General features: G+C 50.0%; 1 protein-coding gene across 3 annotated transcripts; it reads left to right on the top strand.

Moving 5' to 3' along the window:
* Nucleotides 1-942: 942 nt before the first annotated feature.
* KLHL25 (kelch like family member 25) lies at nucleotides 943-15,635 on the top strand. Of its 3 annotated transcripts, none has more exons than XM_085234177.1 (3): nucleotides 943-1,163; nucleotides 8,177-10,003; nucleotides 14,453-15,635. In XM_085234177.1, the coding sequence occupies exon 2, from the start codon at nucleotides 8,194-8,196 to the stop codon at nucleotides 9,961-9,963; it is 1,770 nt and encodes a 589-aa protein (XP_085090303.1). In that variant the 5' UTR covers nucleotides 943-1,163; nucleotides 8,177-8,193; the 3' UTR covers nucleotides 9,964-10,003; nucleotides 14,453-15,635. The 3 variants fall into 3 exon arrangements, with proteins under 3 accessions (XP_085090303.1, XP_003209582.1, XP_010715796.1); XM_003209534.4 differs by lacking the exon at nucleotides 943-1,163 and adding an exon at nucleotides 1,182-1,425; XM_010717494.4 differs by lacking the exon at nucleotides 943-1,163 and adding an exon at nucleotides 1,453-3,282.
* Nucleotides 15,636-19,587: the final 3,952 nt, after the last annotated feature.

Genomic DNA, 19,587 nt, shown 5'->3' on the forward strand with positions numbered 1-19,587 from the left:
TGAAAGTGCTTCAGAATTAAGATACGTGACCTTACATTGCTCCACAGTTCTTTCATACAGCTGGGTGGAATTCAGCAGCAAAAGGGAACAAATCAGTTTTGCCTTTTGGGTTGCTGTTACCTAACAGCTGCACTCAGGATGCTGCCACACCTACCTTGTACACAAATCCCTGCTGTCTTCCTCAGCAGTTCATTAAAGGTATTAACAAACCCCACAGCAACGTGTAGGCCCTCCAGGAGAAGCCATGTTGGAAACTGGCAAAGGAGCAATGCTAAGAGTTAAGTTGCAGTGACCTGCAGCAGACCAAAAAGCCAGGAAATTGACACAGCGCCACATTTCAGTGTACTTTGTTATTTACCATCTGCAGCCTCTGCCAGCTGTAGCTGGGAAAAAGGGCTGTATTTTGTATTTATTGGGATTTCAGCTCCTAACAGCCCCTTGCTGCCTGCCCCCGTGTCCAGGTGGTGTAAAAAATGCCAAGCTGGCACTTATGCGATGCAGGAGCCTGAAAAAGCTTTCTTCCACGAGGTAAAAGACAACTCCTCATTGCTTGCCTGCAGGTGGGCATCAGGCTGCATCCTTCCACCCTGCAGTGCCCTGGGGGTTGCAGGGCTGGGCTGGAAACGACTGAGCGGCACGCAGAGGCGGGAGCTTGGGGTGCCCCCCTGGCCCAGCACCAATGCCGCCTCAGGGACACGGGCCCAGCACAGCCCTGAGTCAGAGAGCAAAGGCCACGGCCGGGCAGAGAAGCGTCCCGCGCCCTCCCCAGGCGGGCTTTAGGACCTCTAAGGCCTCCGTAGCCCCGCCCCCTGCTCTCCCATTGGCCGCGCCTCTCCACTTGTCCCGCCTCCAACATGCGCCTCTCCGCAGGGGGTGTGCGGGGAGGGATGGCCAACTCCTAACGTCACGAGAAATACGCTCTCTGATTCGCCACCCGCTCCTTCGGCGGCCCCGCCCCCTGCCCCACGCGAGGCGGGATCCAGCCGCCGCTTACATTGTGCCCAGGGCGCGCGCGGGGCCGGGCCGGGCCGTGCGGGGGGGCCAGCGCCACGCAGTGCAGCGCGCGTGGGCCGGCAACGGCAGCGCTCCGCCCGCGGAGCCGGGGGAGGCTGTGGCAGCGCTGCGGAGGCTTTCGGGACACCGGGAGGTTGCGGAGAGAGGCGGTGAGTGATCTCAGCTTTTCCTGAGCCGATCGGGTGCGGAAGAAGCACGGGTGGAAGTTGGCGGAGGGACGGCGCGGCGCGAGCGCAGGGCTGAAAGCACGGGGAATTCGCTGCAATAGCGGAGCGGTGACACCGGTGTGGAGGAGCAGCGCCGCAGAACCGAAGCTCCCGTTCCCTCCTGTGTTCGTTTTCCCTATCCGTGGGAGTGCTGTCCGGAGTCCTGCCCGTCCTGCACGTGAAAGCTGTGTTCGGGACAGGTCTGGTAAGGCAGAGCATCCCTGCAGTGCTGGATGTGGTCGTTTATAGACGTAAGGATGGGACTAGCACTGCGCGCACACAGCTGGCAATGCGGGCAGCAGTGGCTGCAGGAAGCGCCGAGCTGCAGCGCGCTGCCCCGGCCTGACCTTTAACCACCAGCACATCAGCCTTTGCTTATCAGCTTCGTATCCCTGCAGCGAGCATCAGTGCTCACAAAGGCTCTGTGTGCCCCCATCACTCGTGCCTGGGAGCACAGCGTGTCCCGTAACTGCTCTCTGCTTGATGAGCGTTACACTTTGCAGTGTTTTGTATGAGAGCCTGCCAGAACGTGGTGAGTTTATTGCTGTGGTCCCTCTGTTTTGCTCGTGTTGTATGCACAGATGCCAGGACAGCCTGCCTTGCTGCATGCTGATCCGGGATGTGCAAGCTGAGCACAAGGTTTGATGCTGTGCTAGCACTGAAATAAAAGCACCAGAAGTATGAAGACCAAACAACACACAGAGTGAACCAGCCAGGCACAAAGTTCAAACCCTAAGGACAGAGCTGGTGGGAAGGATGAGAGGTCTCTCCGAGCATGGGAGCAGTGCTGGGAGCAGGGCACAGCGCACAGGGTGGGAGGATGTGGGCATGCCCTCTGCAGTCAGCAGCTCCAGCGGTTGTTCTGGCATTAATTTGACACACACCACATCTCATCCTATAAACCTTCCCTGCAAAGTGGCATGTGGTTCCACTTGTCTCTATTTGAAGCTCCCTGTGCAGCACATTAGCAAGTTGGCTTGCTTGAAAAGGACTTTGTCCTGCTCAGATGGGGCTGCGGTGCATTCCACGATCCAGTCGATTGTTTCCATTTCGGAGCCTTTTTGAGTATAATTTGGGAGACGGGGCTGAAAGCTTGCTTGCTTCTTCTGCAGCCCTGCATTCATTTTGCAAAGCGACTGTGATTGATCTAGCAGAAGGGAATTCATTCACCAGCGGAGCTGGAGGGCAGGCGGGGAGGACAAAACCCCACAGCAGCCTCTGAAATGAATCACGGGGTCTGAAAAGATCCACTGGGGTTAAGGCGTAGCAATGAAAAGCCATTGTCTGGAGCCTGAACCGTGGCCAAAAGCATTATTTATCCTGATTTGGTTAGTGGTTGTAGGAGGGTGTGGTATTCCCAGGGACTGCAAAGCCAGCGAGCTTAGTGGTGAGTGTGAACTTGGTGTGATTGCTTCACAGATACCTTCAGAACCTGTATGGAGTAACTCAGCTACAGAGCAGCAAATCCAACTCCTGACTTGCAAATACAACTGCGTCTCTTGCATGCAGGGCAAGTTTTCTATAGGTATTTTTATGTTGGTTGGAATATGGTCCCCTTTGGCTCAGGTTAGTTTGTGTCACAGATTTGGGACAGTGCTTTCGCAGGATAGAAGAAGAGCTGATTGGTATGGCTTGGAAATACTGCACTGGGTTTCTATGGTAAGTGGCATTCAGGTGGTGGTTTCGGGCCCAGAGTGGAGCACAGGTTTAAAGTGAGGGAAACTGGGATGTATGGAATAGGGAGCAGTGATGGACAACCCGAGTTTCTGCATCCTGATGTGCTTTAGTGAGCATGTTGAGATACGTGCCCGGACCTTCTCCAGACAATCCGATCTCCTGGAGCCTACAGAACTGGCCTTGGAAAACCTCCCAGTTTCTGTCTGAGCCAACAGAAGGAGCCTTTCACATGATCTCTCTGTTTTTTGTCCAGGATGTATAGCCAGACGAGAAAGTGAGAAAACGAGAAGAAATGATAAGGAAGCCTTCCATTCTCAAAGGCTGGGATTGGACCCCAAATCCTGCTTTTGGGGGCTGGGCTTAACCATCTTCTCTTGCATTGCAGGTATGATGAAATGATGAGAGTTAGTCAGGAAGGCCGAGTGCAGCTCTCTCACAGCAATACCCCTGATTCACAGGAGGGTTATGTTGCCCAAATTCCAAGGTGAAAAATCACCGTTGCATATTTGCTGTGTTAGTCATCCTGCAGACAACAAATGGGACTGACGCTGAGCTCAGAGGCGTTGCTAGAGGTGAAGCTCCCCTGTCAGGGTGCAGAGCTGGCTGAGGACAGGGCAGAGGACGCATCCTGGAGGTGCCATGCAGGTCCCTGGATGTTCCCCCCTGGCTGCAGCCCAGGCTCTGTGCCCAACAAGTACAGTGTTATGCTGTGATGCCAGCTGCTATTTTTATTTCTTTCATCACAAGCACTCTTTGCAGAAGGATGTTATTAGAACTGAGCATTTCCAGCAGCTCTGAGCTGTACACCTGATAGTCCACTGTGTTCTGGAAGGACATGAAACGTATCTGAAAAACCCCTTCCTTTCCCTTTCTTACTGACTGCCTCCTTCCCCCCCCCATCTTTTCCTGTTTTGTGTAAGGGTTTTTTTCTGCTTTTGAAGCTCAAGCGGTGCCCAGGAGTAGGTGATGAAAGCCTTCATGTGCTGCAATCCCCTTCTTCTCAAACCTATTGACAAACCTTCACCCAGCAATTGCTTTGCATGCTTCAGAAACAGGGCTGCATCTGGGATCTGTATCAGTGCATTGCCACACTTCTGTTTGTCCTGAGCAGCTTCTGCAAGGAGCTCTTTCCCATGAAGATGGAATAGTGACTTTATGTTTCTGCATTGCAACTCTTGAAGTAAAAAAAAAAAGGGGAATCAGCTGTCCTATAGCAGTAACTATGTCTTGGGGTGGTGTTGCTGGCCTAGGCACCAAGCATTGCACTTCATGAAAGCATTGGAAAGGCACAGATTTTCAGGACTAGTAAGCAGAAAGAACATTTATTCTAGGAAGAAACTGAACTTCTTCTGAATTCGAGATGGCATTTCACCACAAAGGGTGGATACTGTGAAACGAGGGAGGAAAAGATGAATCTTACACTTGTTTCCTTGCAAAATCAGGCGCTGCTGGCTGCTTGGGGCTGCTCTGCTCTGTTGTGTTGTGTCCCAGCCTGGTGCACACAGGTAGATGACTTCTGTCCCTGTTGCTTGCAAGTCAGGCTATCTACCAGCAACCGTGTGGCAGGAAAAAGGAAACCAGCCAAATGAGTCAGGAGTAAATCATGGAGGGAAATGATGAAAGCTCTTCTGGGCCTGAAGCCTTTGATCTTACCCTCACACAGTTAGCAGTTAAATCCTTCTGACAGCCCCTAGTGTGCATTGCACAGCCTGTGCTAAATCGCAGCGCTCCCAGGACAGGGGAGGCAGCTCTCCAGCCTCCTTCTTCCAGGTCTGAACAGAGCCAGCAGGGATCCCTACTGCTTGTTTGTTTACTTATTTACCACTTTAAATAGCTCATAGTTGAGCAGGGTAGAAAGAAATGCATTCTGCTTGCTGCTGCTTCTTAGAAAGTCTGATTGGCAAACAAAAAGCGCCAGCTTCGGTTCATGGGATTTGGGCTCTTTGTTGGTGTGCAGCCAACCTTTACAGTCTGGGGACTTTCATTTTCCAAGAAGAAATGATTCTTGAACCCCGAGAGTCTCACTGGGGAATATCTTGTTTGCTCCCCAGATATTGTCCTTTTAAAAGGTGAATGCACTGTAGCTATGACCTGGGATGGGACAGCACCCTGCACAGGTGCTGTCGGATGGGGAAACCCAGATCAGCTCACAGGGTGCAGATGGTGTGCCCATCCAGCTGGGGATTCCCTGCCTATAGGGAATGAAAGTGGAGATCTGTGGATATTCTGCTGGTTTAAGATGGACGGGGGAACCCCAAGCCTTGCTAAATATAGTTTATATATAACTATACTTCTGGGCTGTCTTCTCATACACGGGTCTTTTGTGATGGGAAACCTGGGGCTGAAGTGGCTTCAAAGTATTCAGTTTCTAAGGGCTGCTTGGATTTTTTCAAGATGTGCTTTGTTTTCTTGCCCCGTTCTCTTTGCCAGCTTTGTTCTATCCAGAGGCATTTTCTTCATGAGCTGGGATCAGAGGGCTGTTTTCTTCCTGACCCAACTCCGGATCTCTTTTTGGATTTCTGGCTTCACGGGAAGGATTTCCAAAGCACCCTTATCTTGCTCCACTGGAAAAAAAATCTGTCTTTCCTATATCTGCTGTAGAAAAGCAATAGACAGCCAGGGGAACATTATAGCCAGCAGACAGCCTGGATAGCTGTCAAAAAGCTGCTGCCTCTCTGCTCTCATCCATATGGGAGAAGGGTTATCTTCTGCCTGTGCATGCAATAAGATCCTCTAAAAGGCTATGCAGCAGATACTCGCTTTTTTTTAATAACCATCTTTCAAAGGACAAAAAAAAAATTAGAGAAAGCCAAGAAGCAGTTTGTTCAGGTCGTGGCTTCTGCTGTTCGAGTTGGCGTGTCTGGTGTAGTGCTCTCATCCTGTGTGATGGAGGATGCAGCTGTGAGCTCCAATAACCCCCTGAGTGCTCACAGAGCAGGTGGGAGCATGGAATGAGGCACTGACAGGTTCCTTTGTGTGAACTGTTCCTTCTCCTGAGCAGTTCTGTTTTTTCTCTTCAGCTCAGTAGCTGGGTGAGGGATGCAGGGAGTGCAGGGAGGAGGAATTCTGCTCCTTTCTGCAGTTCAGCATGAATGAAATGGAAGCGTACATTTGTGCACATGAAAAACGCAGAAGATCCCTGTAGCTGCAGGTTTCCGAGGTTCACAAGGCCGCTGGATTTTGGAAGAAACCCAGCAGGTGAAATGTCTGCTCCCTGCAGTTTCAGTTCATCTGATATGTGTGAGATGATGCCAGATTCTCTGTAGGTTGCAAGAAGCACCGGGGTGTGTTTGCAAAGGGAAGAAATAATGATAGCTGCTTTTCTGCTTGTACCCGGCTGCAGTAGGATCCAAGAAGTAGGTGAATTGCTCTGTTTGCCCTCAAAACAACCCGCTTGGAAGTTGCTGAATAAAAGAGAAGCAATCCTTGCTGTTGAGATGGCTGAAAACCAAAGTACAGAGGCTGTCAGCCTCTTGGTCTGTCTAGCCACAACAATGCCAGGAAAGGCCTTCAGCTTTCAGACATGGCTGTACTGGGAACCAGTTGGTGCCTGCACTGGCACATGGCAGTATGAAGAGCAGTCCCAGTAAGGGCTGGTCTGCAACCCAGCAGCTGTACCCCGAGTGCTGTTCAGTACTCATAGCAGAGAAATACTGTTTGGTTCTCCTGGGTGTGATGTTAAGTGTGAGATGCTTGAAGGTTGTGTTTTGTTTTTTGTTTTTAGTATGTAATCACAGCTTTTATATAGACATTTCTTATTTCTAAACAACCTGTTCCTTCAATTCTGAGTAGTTGCTTTTCTAATCTTAGCATCAGAATAAATGGTGCTGCCCTCCTGTAATCTTTTTGTTTGTTTCTATATCTGCCCTATATAAATAGCTTGATTTCTTCTTGTGGATAAGCAAATCAAAGGTTAACATTGGAAATGTGACCTGAGCTGTGAGCAAAGGAAGCACTAGAGATGGCAGGGTGGTTTCTGAGGTTGTAGGAGTAGGAATCTAAATCGATAGCTTTTAGCAGCCTCATAAATGTTTCATTTGTTTTTCTCAGTCCAGCGTTACAGAGCTTCAATACTAGAATACGTATAAGCTCTTAAATTAGTGTTGTCCCTGAGCTGGTTGTGAATGGTGGAAACCAATTCCTCGAAATGCATTTGGATCAGCAGTGGCATTTTCCTTCCTGTTTTAGAGCCCTGAGCCCACACAGCCTCCATCACAAATGAAATGAGCTTGGCAGCCTCAGCACAGGCTGCGGGAGTTCGGGTAAGGAACATGCAGAAGCCTGGAGAGACCTTTTCCCTGCACTGTGACACAGCCCTGAGGAATGAGCGATGTCTCGGGAGCACCAACTTCAATAATTCACAGTGGCTGGGGGGAAGGAGAGACATGTTTGCAAATATTTGTCCAGTATGGGCTCTTTGGAGGCTCTGGAGGACCAGGGGAGTAGGAACATGTGAGCAGAGCATGATTCAGGCCGCTTATCTGGCCATCAACCTCCGCTTGAGGTCATCAGGCTGCAGAGCGTGGGAGGGCTGTGCTTCTCTGGGTCTCGATGAGGTCAGTGAGCCAGAGCTCAGCATGGGGCTGGGTCCTGCTTTGCCCTTATCTCCCTTATCTTGCACATCGCCAGCTGCCCTCCACTGGGTGCCTGGGCTCATTTCTCACAAAAGGGAATTAAAGGAGTGGCATCAGGTTGGAAGGTGATGTGAAAAATCTAACTCCACAGTCATATCTCAGGGTTGTTTTTTTTTCAAGCCTCGTTTTTCAAACCTTGGGACAGTCATAAATAAAGCCAATAGCAATTGCATTTCCTAAACCTGCAATAGTCTTCATGAAAAATTTGATTTCTGTTGAGCCTGGAGCAGACCAGTACCCTTTATCCTGGATGGAATGTTCTCTTAATGCTATTTCCTAAGGAAAAATAACTCTTCTGTGGTTTGCCAATACCCTCTAGAGACACTGAGAAGATGTACCACCAAGTTTGGGTTTTGATTGCTTCACAGTGTTGCTCCATTGCTGAAACCAAAGGGCAGATTTTCCTCCCCTCTTTTCCGCCTGCTGGGTTACATTTCAGGAGGATGTGTGGGTGCAGACACTGCTGGAGATGTGGGTGCTGCCAGTCAGGGCGCAGGAGCACCCGTAGAGCAGGAGGTTTCAGGTTTGGGGTCCACTGACAGCGTATCAGGGTTGGATAGCAAATGCACATGTTCTGGTGCTGGCTCAGTGCCTTGTGTCAGTAAGAACAAGAGAATAATTGGTTTTCTACTTTTTTCTCTGCAGGCAATAGATCTGTCATCATGTCAGTCAGCGTCCACGAGAACCGCAAATCCCGGACGAGCACGGGCTCCATGAACATCCTGCTTTTCCACAAAGCTTCCCACCCAGACTGCGTCTTATCCCACCTGAACACCCTCCGGAAGCACTGCATGTTCACCGACGTCACCCTTTGGGCAGGAAACAGGTCATTTCCATGTCACCGCGCAGTGCTGGCTGCCTCCAGCAGGTATTTTGAAGCCATGTTTAGTAATGGCCTCCGCGAGAGCTTGGATGATGAGGTGAATTTCCATGACAGCCTCCATCCAGAGGTGCTGGAGCTGCTGCTGGACTTTGCTTATTCCTCTCGGATCATCATCAATGAGGAAAATGCAGAGTCCCTCCTGGAGGCTGGAGACATGTTACAGTTCCACGATGTCCGAGATGCAGCAGCCGAGTTTCTGGAGAAGAACCTCTACCCTTCCAACTGCCTGGGCATGATGCTGCTCTCAGACGCCCATCAGTGCCGGCGGCTCTACGAGCTTTCCTGGAGGATGTGCCTGGTTAACTTTGAGACTGTTCACAAGAGCGAGGACTTCAACAACCTTTCCAAGGACACTCTGTTGGACCTGATCTCCAGTGACGAGTTGGAGATTGAGGATGAGGAGAAGGTCTTTAAGGCCGTCCTTCAGTGGGTGAAGTATGATTTGGATGAGCGGAAGGCCTATCTCCCAGAGCTTCTGAGGAATGTCCGCTTGGCCCTGCTTCCTTCTGAATGCCTCAAGGAAGCCTTGGCTTGTGAGGACCTGATCATGGTGGATGAAAGGAACAAGCTTGTCCTGGACGAAGCCATTCAGTGCAAGAAGAAGATCCTCCAGAATGATGGGATTGTCACCAGTCCCTGTGCCAGGCCTCGCAAAGCTGGGCACACCTTGCTGATCCTGGGAGGACAGACCTTCATGTGTGACAAGATCTACCAAGTGGATCAAAAAGCAAAGGAAATTATCCCCAAAGCAGACCTGCCGAGCCCGCGGAAAGAGTTCAGTGCCTGTGCCATTGGCTGCAAAGTGTACATAACTGGTGGCAGGGGCTCAGAGAACGGGGTCTCCAAAGATGTATGGGTTTATGATACTGTTCATGAGGAATGGTCAAAAGCTGCTCCCATGTTGATAGCACGGTTTGGGCATGGCTCAGCTGAGCTGGAAAACTGCCTGTACGTGGTTGGTGGACACACTGCCGTGGCTGGGGTCTTCCCTGCATCACCTTCTGTTTCCTTGAAGCAAGTAGAGAAGTATGATCCTGCATCCAACAAATGGATGATGGTGGCTCCTTTGAGAGATGGTGTGAGCAATGCTGCAGTGGTAAGCGCCAGGCTGAAACTTTTTGTCTTCGGTGGAACCAGCATCCACCGAGACATGGTGTCCAAAGTGCAGTGCTACGATCCCGTGGAGAATCGGTGGACAATCAAGGCGGAATGCCCACAGCCCTGGCGCTACACTGCAGCCGCAGTCCTGGGCAGCCAGATTTTCATCATGGGAGGAGACACAGAGTTCACGGCAGCATCTGCCTATCGCTTTGACTGTGAGACAGACCAGTGGACACGCATTGGGGACATGACAGCCAAGCGAATGTCGTGCCATGCTTTGGCCTCAGGAAATAAACTCTATGTAGTGGGTGGTTACTTTGGGACTCAGAGGTGCAAAACGCTGGACTGCTACGACCCTACATCAGACACGTGGAACTGTATCACAACGGTGCCTTATTCACTCATCCCCACAGCTTTTGTCAGCACCTGGAAGCACTTGCCATCATGAGAAGCGGGGCTTGAGGGCTTGTTTTCAGGAGCTCAGTAAGGTGAGGGTGTTCTCTAAAACTGTAACTTACTGTTTGGCCTCAAATGCATCTCCACACACTGCACTGAAACCACAGGCTGCAGTGAGCTTCCTTTTTATGAGAAGGCTACGTTAAAAACTGAGAGGGACATAGCACCAGAAGAGAATAGTCATCTCTGTGATGTTGGAAGGCTTACTAGCTCTTGGTTCAAGATGGTCCCCTCTGCATCTTATGAGATGCATCTACATTAATGGTTGTGAGGAGGCTGCAGCCCCTTTGTCTTCATCCTAAACTAGCTGGGTGTGCCAGCATCACCCATCTAAGAGTGGGTGGGGAAAGAGGGCAGAGCCCACACCTGCTGTCATGGGTAGGACAATGGAATACATCCTGTCCCCATTTTATGTAGGAAGTTGTGGTATCTGACTCAAAGCACTTACCTTTGAGGGGTACCAGGTAGATAGTACAGCAACAAGTGCTTTGGAAAACATCTCAGTAGTTTGATATTTTTGCTCGTTATCTTGGTTGTCGCTTTGGAGCTGATGAATATGTAGGCAAGTGACCCTTAGGATGCTGGGAAATCTTGCATCTCTTTTTGTGCTCTCTATTTTCATTTCAGTGGGCAGCAGAAGCTGAGAAGCCATGGTGCATTTGATGGTTCTGGTGTTTATTTAACATCCAAACTGTTGCTTGTTATATTAATACTTCTGAGACTTTGGTGTGAGACCTGAGTGGGAGGAAAAGGGGCTTTGTAATCAGAAGAATGTGTTTATTGGTGTTTTGAGGTGTACGGGAATAAGAAGATTGGTGTCCTGTGTAATTCCAATTCTCTGGTTCTCACGTGTTCAGGAAAGCTACTACTTCAACACCAAATGGAAGAGAGCTGCCTCTTTTCCTCCCCAGTGGGATGTTTAGTTGCTATTCTGGTTACCAGTTTTGTCCCACTGAGCATTTCACATTTTCACCAATCTGTACCAAGATGTAGATGGCCAGGAATAGGTCGCAATAGCACAACTGCTTTGTGCTGTGAAAACAAATGCCATCCAAGTGCAAAGTGATCTTCCCAGTAAGTCCATAACACCTCTGCTAGCTCTGCCTACAGTTTTCTGGCTGCCAGCAATGCATGCAGCCTTGCTGTAGTGGCTGGAGGTGTCTTCCCAGATGGGAAACCCTCACCCATGGGGCTAGATCAGCAAGCCTCAATTAAGGTTTTCCTTGGAAAGTGAGATTGTGGGGAGGGGAATTCTTCCATATCTACATCAAAATCCACTCCACTTAAACACAGAGAAAAAAGAATGCTACCCAAAGCCTCTTGACACCCGCTCGCTTCCCTGCTTCTCACTTTGTGGGGTTGGTGCACCTGAGAATCACCAAAGTGCTCTGAAGTTTCCCAGTAATCTCTCTGATGGCAGCTGGGGAGCCAAGGGGAGCTCCTGGCACCTCTACTGGGCTTTTGCCCAACATGGCCACCTGCTTGTCTCCGGTGGAAAAAGCACCCGGGGTGTTATTTATAATGGCCTTTGATTTGCAAAATGCCTGGTTTCAGCATGGGCTGGGCCACAGCGAGGGCATGACGAGAGTGGAAAGGGCTAAAATGAGATTTCCAAGAGCTTTCCCAGCACTAGGAGATAATGGCCTTTCCAAATTCTCCTCCTCAGACGTTGCCTAGCATCTGTCACAGTGGCTCAGTAATCTAATTAACTGCCACTCAGCTATTAAATATTGCAGCAAAGAGTGTGAGGACTCCATCATTTTCTATGTGGGCCAATGGGGCCCCCCTTTAAGAGCTGCCTTAGAGCTGAAAATTCATTTCCTCTCGTAGCAGATGTGTCTGAATATTAAAGCTCAACACCAGCCCCACTGCTTGGAGTGAGAATAGGGAACAGCTTGAGGTGAGAGTTGACTCTTCAGCCACTGAATAAAGAATAGTTCCCCAAAACACAGAGCTTGTACTTTTTTCTCCTGCCTTTTTACTCTGTGCTCTATTTCGATTGTTCAGGCTTTATGAAGCTCTTTGTAGGGGATAGATAATATTTCTTACTGAATGCTGGAACCTGGCACAAGTACAAGAGGAATAGGAACTGTAATATACCAGCCTACAAGAAAAGCTGGTGAAAAGTCAGTGTGTAAGGGTTTTATATGCTTTTTTGGCTTCATTTCTAGTCTTCAGTTAAAAGAAATATTTAAAATATACATAAGAATTTGCCAGAGAGAACATCTCTTCATTTTATTTTTCTGGAGGGGTTTTGTGTGTGTGTGTGTTTGTATGTGTTTGTTGTTTAAATTAATGTTCTAGCCTCAGCCACTGACATCTCCTTAAATAATGTAGCAGGGCTGGCTGGTGAAGGCCAGGTCCAAATGTTTCTGACATGCATGCGCAGCCTATGCCTTACCTGTGACATCTCCTACTCTTGTCTTAGCTGGTTGTTGTTGCACCTGAGTTAAAACTGAGCTCAGAACCTGGGATAACTGGCTATAGGATCCTGTAGCTACTCCATCATCCTAAAGAGGTCTGGCCAAGGGAGTTGCTGGCTTGCAGCTCCCATGATGAGGGGTCTCTGCTACAATACCTGCTTTGTTCCCTATGGGATCCTCTTTCAGAAGGAGGCACCTGGGAGCCAGGTAGGCACTTTCCTCATGGGTTTCTTCAGGTGCTGGTGCACTCTGTGAGCAGGCAGCCATTGCTAATCCAGAAAGGAATGTGCCTCAGCTGGGGAAGGCATAAAACCGCTCAGCTGGAAGCGTGTCCCCAAAGTCTCAGCCTCCAGCCCTCCTGGAGCCAAGGGCAGCCTCGTGCTGTGCACCTTTGGGCAGAACTCCCAGCACCCCTGCCAAGCATGCAGCATGACATCAACATGGTGCTTGCTGCCAGCTGTAATTCCAGGGATCAAGCATGATTAATGGCATAAAATGTGAAAGCCTGGCCTCTTCCTACATGTGACTGCTGAGCTGATGAGGGTGACTCCGGTGATGGTGTGGAATGAGGGAGCTGCACTGGTGCTGTTGGATTGTCCCGATGGGACCTGCTTGGATGTGTCTTTGCTCACTGCAAACATCACCTCGCCTCTGCCCTGGCTGGAGGCAGAAAGTCTGAGTAAGAGGCGTTAAATTCAAGCTGATCTAGGGGGAGAGCTGGCTGAGCCAGCTTTGTCATTCCCGTAGGAATTATGGCATGATGAGACAAATGATTGCAAATGGGAAATGCAATACTGAGCACTCTGCTAATAATGGTTCTCTGTGTTTATAAACACAAGTAAAGCCCATGCAGGAGCTTAGGGTGTGATGCTGGGATGATGTAGTGGTGTTCTGAAATGAACAGTAGTGACAGATGACAGGGACAGCTCTGTACCTCCCAGGAGGTGAGTTGGGGCATACCAGGAGCAAGTTCTGCAAGCTACATGTCTCCAAATTAGAATTGCCTTCTCCAAACTGTCTGTCCTGTGCGACAGCCTCATTTCCATGGGATGAGGTCACTGATGGGCTGGGGACTGGCTCACAGGTACTAAATCCCAAGTTCCATCCTAAACCAGTAGCTCCTGTACAGGTAACATGGTGACAGCAGTCCCCCACACCTCTGGCCTGCCCTGGGTGAGGCAGCATTGCTAAGTGGGCGCTTATTTTGTTCTGGCACTGAAAAGCTGAACTTTGATCCCAAAACCCATGAGGATTGCGGCAACCTGCCAGGCCCAGCACTACATTCTAGTACTGCCAGGCTGCGGTCACAATAAACATCGGATCTGTTCAATGACTCTTTTCCTGATTATTTAATTACAGTGGAGATAACAAGCCTTTTATGAGCACGAGCTTGGCTTCCCTTCTTTGTGGAGCTGGAGCTCACGCCATGCAAGAAACTGCAGGTTTTTGCTGCCATGCTTGCAGCCAGCCACCTTGCCTTGCAAAAGCCATGGATGCCCACAGTAGCATTCAGGACAGCCCGAAACCTGCAAATAATCTCCCTGCTCCTAACCTGCTTGCTGCTGAGTTCGATGCTAGAAACCTGTTAGAACCTTGCTGTTATTGCCCAAACAAAGTCACAGCCAGTTTCTGTTGGTGGCTCCTAGGGAATGCCATTTGCATGTACGTAACAGTGAGGCAGGCTGAGCAGGGAGGACAGTTCTCCTGCTGTCTGTCTCTGGAGCCAGTTTATCAGGCAGTGTTGGAAGGGAGTGGCTGGCCCGGGGAGGAAAGTCAATGAAAATCAGGCTTTTCCGAACCTGGGCAGATGGAAACATGTGCAGTGTGTGCTTGGCCTCAGACTGTGGTAAATCAGCTCCTTGGAAATCACAATCATACAGATGGTTTTGGAGGAGCTGTAAGCTTGCTGTTGGCAATGCCTGTGGAAGCATTTTTTATCAGGGAAAGAAGCTGAGTGTCAAGGGAACCCAGTAGCTGCCAACATGCAAAACCTGTTCTCTGCATGACACCAGCTCTGCTCCCAGCACAGAAATTAACTCCTTTTCTTTCCCTCCTCAGATGCCGGCATCACATCCATGTCCCCTGCCTTGCTGCTGGAGCTGACACAGCCACTGAGTTCCCTCCCATTCCCCACAGAGTGTGCCAAGGAGCCTCTCTCATCCCTTCCATCACCACGGGGCACAAAGGACCTCCTGGCTGGTGGATACTGGTGGATACTGGTGGATACTGGTGGCCCAGTGTGAGCAGGAAGATGGAGGATGTACACCAAGCTGCATTCCCCAGAGTTATTTCATGGGACAGGAGGGCGGGATAAGAGATTTTAATATGTTTTTTATAGCAGTGAGCTTGCCGTTGGCGATGCCTGCTGTCTGGGTGATGTGGAAGCATTTTTATAGGGAAAAGGGGCTGGGGAAGTGGGGGAAAGGGAAGGGCTGAACCCAGAACTCAGCACCTGGCTCTCCGGCCGCAGCACAGAGACTGCAGCTGCCAAAATATTAGAGCGTGGGAGCTATGCACAGCTGCCAGCAGCACCCAGTGCCTCAGTGGGACGGGGCAGGTGCCTTTGGTTTTGCACTGTGGATCTTTTTTGGTGTTTTCCCTCCTTCCCGGTGCTGGGCCTGAGGCCAGGCTGCTCCCGGCACACAGCTGCCAGGCCGCATGCTGCCAAAATGCCATCACTGTGGCGAGATGCTTCGCCAGATAAAAACTGCTGCCTGCTCGGAGCTGGGCCTCTGCTTCCCCTCCGTGTGCTCTCTCAACAGCGTGTGGGTGAGGGTGTAATTAGTAAACGAGCTGGAACACAGGTCTTGTGGCGCGGCGGGGCCTTGTTGGGCCTGCAGAGCAAGCAAGGCCTCTTGCCTCCTTTCCCGCAAAGCAAGGCCAAAGGGAAGAGGCAGTACAGGGCTGGCATGAGGTTGGGCCTCAGTGCCCCACATTTGGGTGATCTCTGCACTCCAGCTGCATTTAGGGTCACACACAGACCCGTTGCAGGCACCCTGGCCTGCCTTTCTCCCTGCGTGGGTGATGCAATGTGCTGCAAGCCCTCACCATTGCTTCCAACAGCGAAGGCCTTTTAGGGGCAGCAAGTGCCCTTTGCTGCTGGGAGGAGAACACTTTGTGCACAGCCCTTCTGCAGCACTCTCAATGACACTTATTCACATTTTGTAGGGATTTTGTTGTTGCTGTTTTTTTCTCTTCAGCTGCCTGCAAACTTTAATAAAAATGATGATCTGGGAAAGCATTTGTGTGCTTTTCACAGGAGTCTTCTTTCCTAAGCAAGTTGGATTTAGGTATAATAACAGGAATAATAACAGGCTTGGCACTCGGTGGGGCAGTTCACAACCAACCAACTCTTGCAGCCAGCCTGACTGTAATTATTATTGCTTCAGAGCTTGGGAAACTGAGGCACAGCGTTAAGTGTTACAGTGAGTGACAGAGCTGGGAATAAGATCCAGGGCTTCTTGTGTTAACTGAAAGGCACAGAACACCCTGCTGGGAACAGCCGACATGTCACCCCAAAGCTGTGCAGCGATAGCAGGAGAACTTGCGGTCAGACCACGGCCTTGCAAAACCTGCCAAATAAGCTGAGTGGGCCGGGCTCAGACTCAGCCGTGCTCCTGCAGACCAAGCCGGTAATTTATAAGGAAGAGGAGAAGCATTTATACTTCTGTTTTCCTTATTTGCCTTCGCTTGGCTGCTGCAGCTCCTGAAAAAGAGGTCCATTGACAGGCAAAATGGGCTTTCCAGCTGTGTCCCCTGCTCACGCTGCTCCTCCATGTGCTGCTCTCCCTGTCTTAGAGGAGCTGCTCTGAAAGGATCCGGGCTTCAGACCTGGAACATGACAGCATTGCTGCAGGGCAGCTACTGGCACAGCAGGACCTTGCAAATTTATATTTCCTACTTTTCTAACAGTGGATGCAACAATCGGGAAGCAAAGCTTCCTATGGGCAGCACACACAGGGACTCAGAGGAGTTAGGAACCTAAATATCAAAGCTGAGACCAGAAACACAGCCCCCTGCCCCTAAAGCAGAGTGTCAGTGGTGTCAGCGCACCTGAGCTGAACAGAATTGAGTGCAAGGCTCAGTAGACAAAGCTCACTAATGAGCCCTTTTGGAAACCAATTCACAGCCCAGAAATTACTGTTGGATGAGCAGGAGAATGAAAAAATAGCAAGAGTGTGTGAATGAAATCCCTTTGAGTTTTGTTGATTGAGGTTTTATACAGAATGCTGGGACTTTAAATAGCAGATCAGAGGCTCTCCAACTGGCTAGCTTTGATACGAGCCATGCAAAGACGTGCTCTTTTGTATTTATTCTGGAGCCTGCCCGAAAGACAACTCGAAAGCAATCACAAGCAGCCGTGACAGCAGCAACCTGTTGCTAAGGAATTACATGCAGTGCAAAATACAAAGGTTTCTAAGTTAGCAGCAACAAAGTAAAAAGGGAGGGAGTGGGCGATGAACACAAATGGAACAATGCAAATGCATCCAGAGCAGGTCGGGTTTTTAACTGAAAAAGAGGAGAAATTTAGAATTTTATTTTTTTTTTTTGAAGAGTTTTTCTGCCTTCTCAGTAGGTAGGGCTCACTTTGGTGGCTTCTCAGGGGCCCTATGTTCCAACTGCTGCAGAAAAGTGAAAAGTGCCCATGTGCCATGGTCAGCCCTTGCTGGAGATGGTTTAGGAGCTTGGACAGGACCCCCAAAGCAGCCAGGAGCCCAGCCTAGAGATGGCTCCAGCATATAGGGATCCAGCGCCCACCCAGCTGCCTGTCAGCCCTAGCTGGGATTCAGTTATCATTTGGAGTGGAGCGGAGGGAAGGGCAGGGAGCAGGAGCTGGGTGCAGACCTCTCCCAGGCCCCTGCTCCAGGTCCCAGACCTCCTTCCCCAGTGACAAACCATCTGGACCTCCCTGGGGACAACAAGTTGAAGCTCCTATCTCTCATTTAAATGAAATTCAAAGTGCCTTGTTGGCTTTTAAATACGCATTTTCCGAGCATGACCCCAGCTGCCCTTGAAATAATACTGTTGTGCAACAAATCCCTGCAGGGAATTATCATCTGAGCTCATTCGCTCTTTTTCACTGGAGTCAATTAAAAGCAGAGTAGTCGGTGATTTAATACCTCCGGTGTCTGAGGAAGCCCCACATCCACACAGAGGCTGGCTCTGGCATTTTGCTGGCCTTTTAGACACATTCTTGGAGTGATGTTTTTTCCAGCCACCCAACATGTTCTCAATTTCACCCATGTCTTTACAGAGCACTGAAGTCCCGTGTCCTTGGCTTGTCTTCTTCCCCTGCACATTAATTAATGCCCAGCATCGCACATCTTCCCTGCATTATGTCCCAGGGCAAGCTGTTCTCCATTCCCCACGCTCCTTTCTCTCTTCAGATAAACCCAAAGCACTTCAGTCTCTGAGAAGGGCCATTCAATGCAGTTGTAGTTATATTTCCAAGAGCAGCAGAAACCATTGCCACCAACTCCCTGTGACCAACTGGGAATTTTAAACTGGGCTGAATCCCTCTTGTTCCAGTGCTGAAATGCAGTAGGTGAGGCTGCAAAAGTCTCCTGGTGAGTATACAGCAGAGGCTGAGCCTATTTGTCCACCCCATTACAGTTTCCCTTGTTCTTTCCATTTCACGACCTCTTTATTTAATGTCATCGACTGTTGTGCAAAACCATCAGCGCTGTTTGCAGCAGTGTGACCTACTTTATGATTTTTTGCTGACTTCCTAACTGAAATCGTGAGCTTGGAGTCCACCCAAGCCATTCATTGTTTCTCAGCTGAATAATAAATCCAATTAAGTGGAAGAAAGCCTGGCTTTCACGCTGTCAGTGCCCGCACATCTCACTTCTCTCTCCCCGGCGTGAGCTGCACCGCCACTGTCTGCATCCCACACAAGGAACCTTCTGTTTACGCCTGCGCCCACCTCCAGATGCTGGTGGGGAACTGGTTCCAGAGGACGGATCCTGGCTCTCTCATTTGTCCTTTCATCCCTCCTGACATCCTTTGTTTAGAGCAAACACTGTAGGATCCTCCTGTTCTTGAAGTGTCAGCGCCATGGGCAGTCAGTACCATGGAATTTCTGGAAGTCTGGGGCTGGTGCTGGGCTTGCTGCAGATGCAGAGAGCTACATAAACACCAGTTACTCTCTTCTGGGTCACTAGAGGAACAGCAGATCAGACACATGCACTCAGACAGGTGGATGCTTCCCAAGCCCTGTGGGTCCAGCCCCCTCCTCTGCCCACGCTGCTCCCTGCAAGGCCAGGGCACTCCTGAGCTCACTGGGGTTTCCCACAGGGCTCCACTAATGACTCACCGCTCTAATTGAACTCCTGCCTAACTAGGCTTAGCAGCCTGGATGGGAAGATGCAGCTGGTAGGAACTGATTCTTCAGTGAAAGGAAGGCAGAGGGATGGGCACCAGCAGCTATGGTCAGCAAAGGTTTCAGATGTGCTCTGATCTCCATACTGCTCCTGTGCTGCGTTACTCTTGCACACACAGATTAAAAAGGTCAAAGCAACATCTGTTGTATCAGCAGCTAATGTCGAGTATTATCTTCCCCTTAATTGAAACACGTTCCAACCCTAAACAAATCAACACTTTGCAGTGTTTAACATCCCTCTAACTAATTAACAAGACCCAGGTGCCTTCAATGGTAAAGCTAACTCATCCCTTTACCGTTCACCTTGCATCTGATCACAAGGCAGTTCACTCAGTGAACCAATTAGGGTTTTGTCTTCCCTTCTCTTAAAGCTTCCGTGAATGAGAAGCCTGTCTGCAAGCTCCAGCCCAGCTCGTACCTATGGCCTCCCAGCCCTCCTGTTTGCAGCCAATGCCAGGACTGAATCAACAAGGGCAGCAAAGAGGATGCACGGAAAGAGCAAAAGGAAGAGGCGGTGCTCAAGAATTGTCTAAAATAAGCTGCCCACATGGCTTGGAGTGAACTCCAGCCATACTGCCCAGCAGGCTCTGCAGCAAAACTGTCATTTTTTCCCAATTATAAATCACACACAGTAAATGTGCTCTTCCTCCTCCCATGACTGATGCCCATGGCATGGCAGCAGCCAGGTCTATCAGTGCTGCTGCATTCCCTGCACCAATGCAAGGGCTTGGGGCGACTCCTGCCTGGTGCAGGGGGCACGTGCCCCTGGAGTACCCCATGCTCCTAAGGGGAGAGTCACCTTTAGGTAGGG

This window comes from Meleagris gallopavo, chromosome 12 (genome assembly GCF_905368555.1).
Source record: "Meleagris gallopavo chromosome 12, MGAL_WU_HG_1.1, whole genome shotgun sequence".
NCBI classification, from domain to species: Eukaryota; Metazoa; Chordata; class Aves; order Galliformes; family Phasianidae; genus Meleagris; species Meleagris gallopavo.

What these genes read in the sequence shown, in the direction of transcription:
- KLHL25 (XM_085234177.1), top strand. Translation starts at nt 8,194, where the DNA reads ATGTCAGTCAGCGTCCACGAGAACCGCAAATCCCGGACGAGCACGGGC.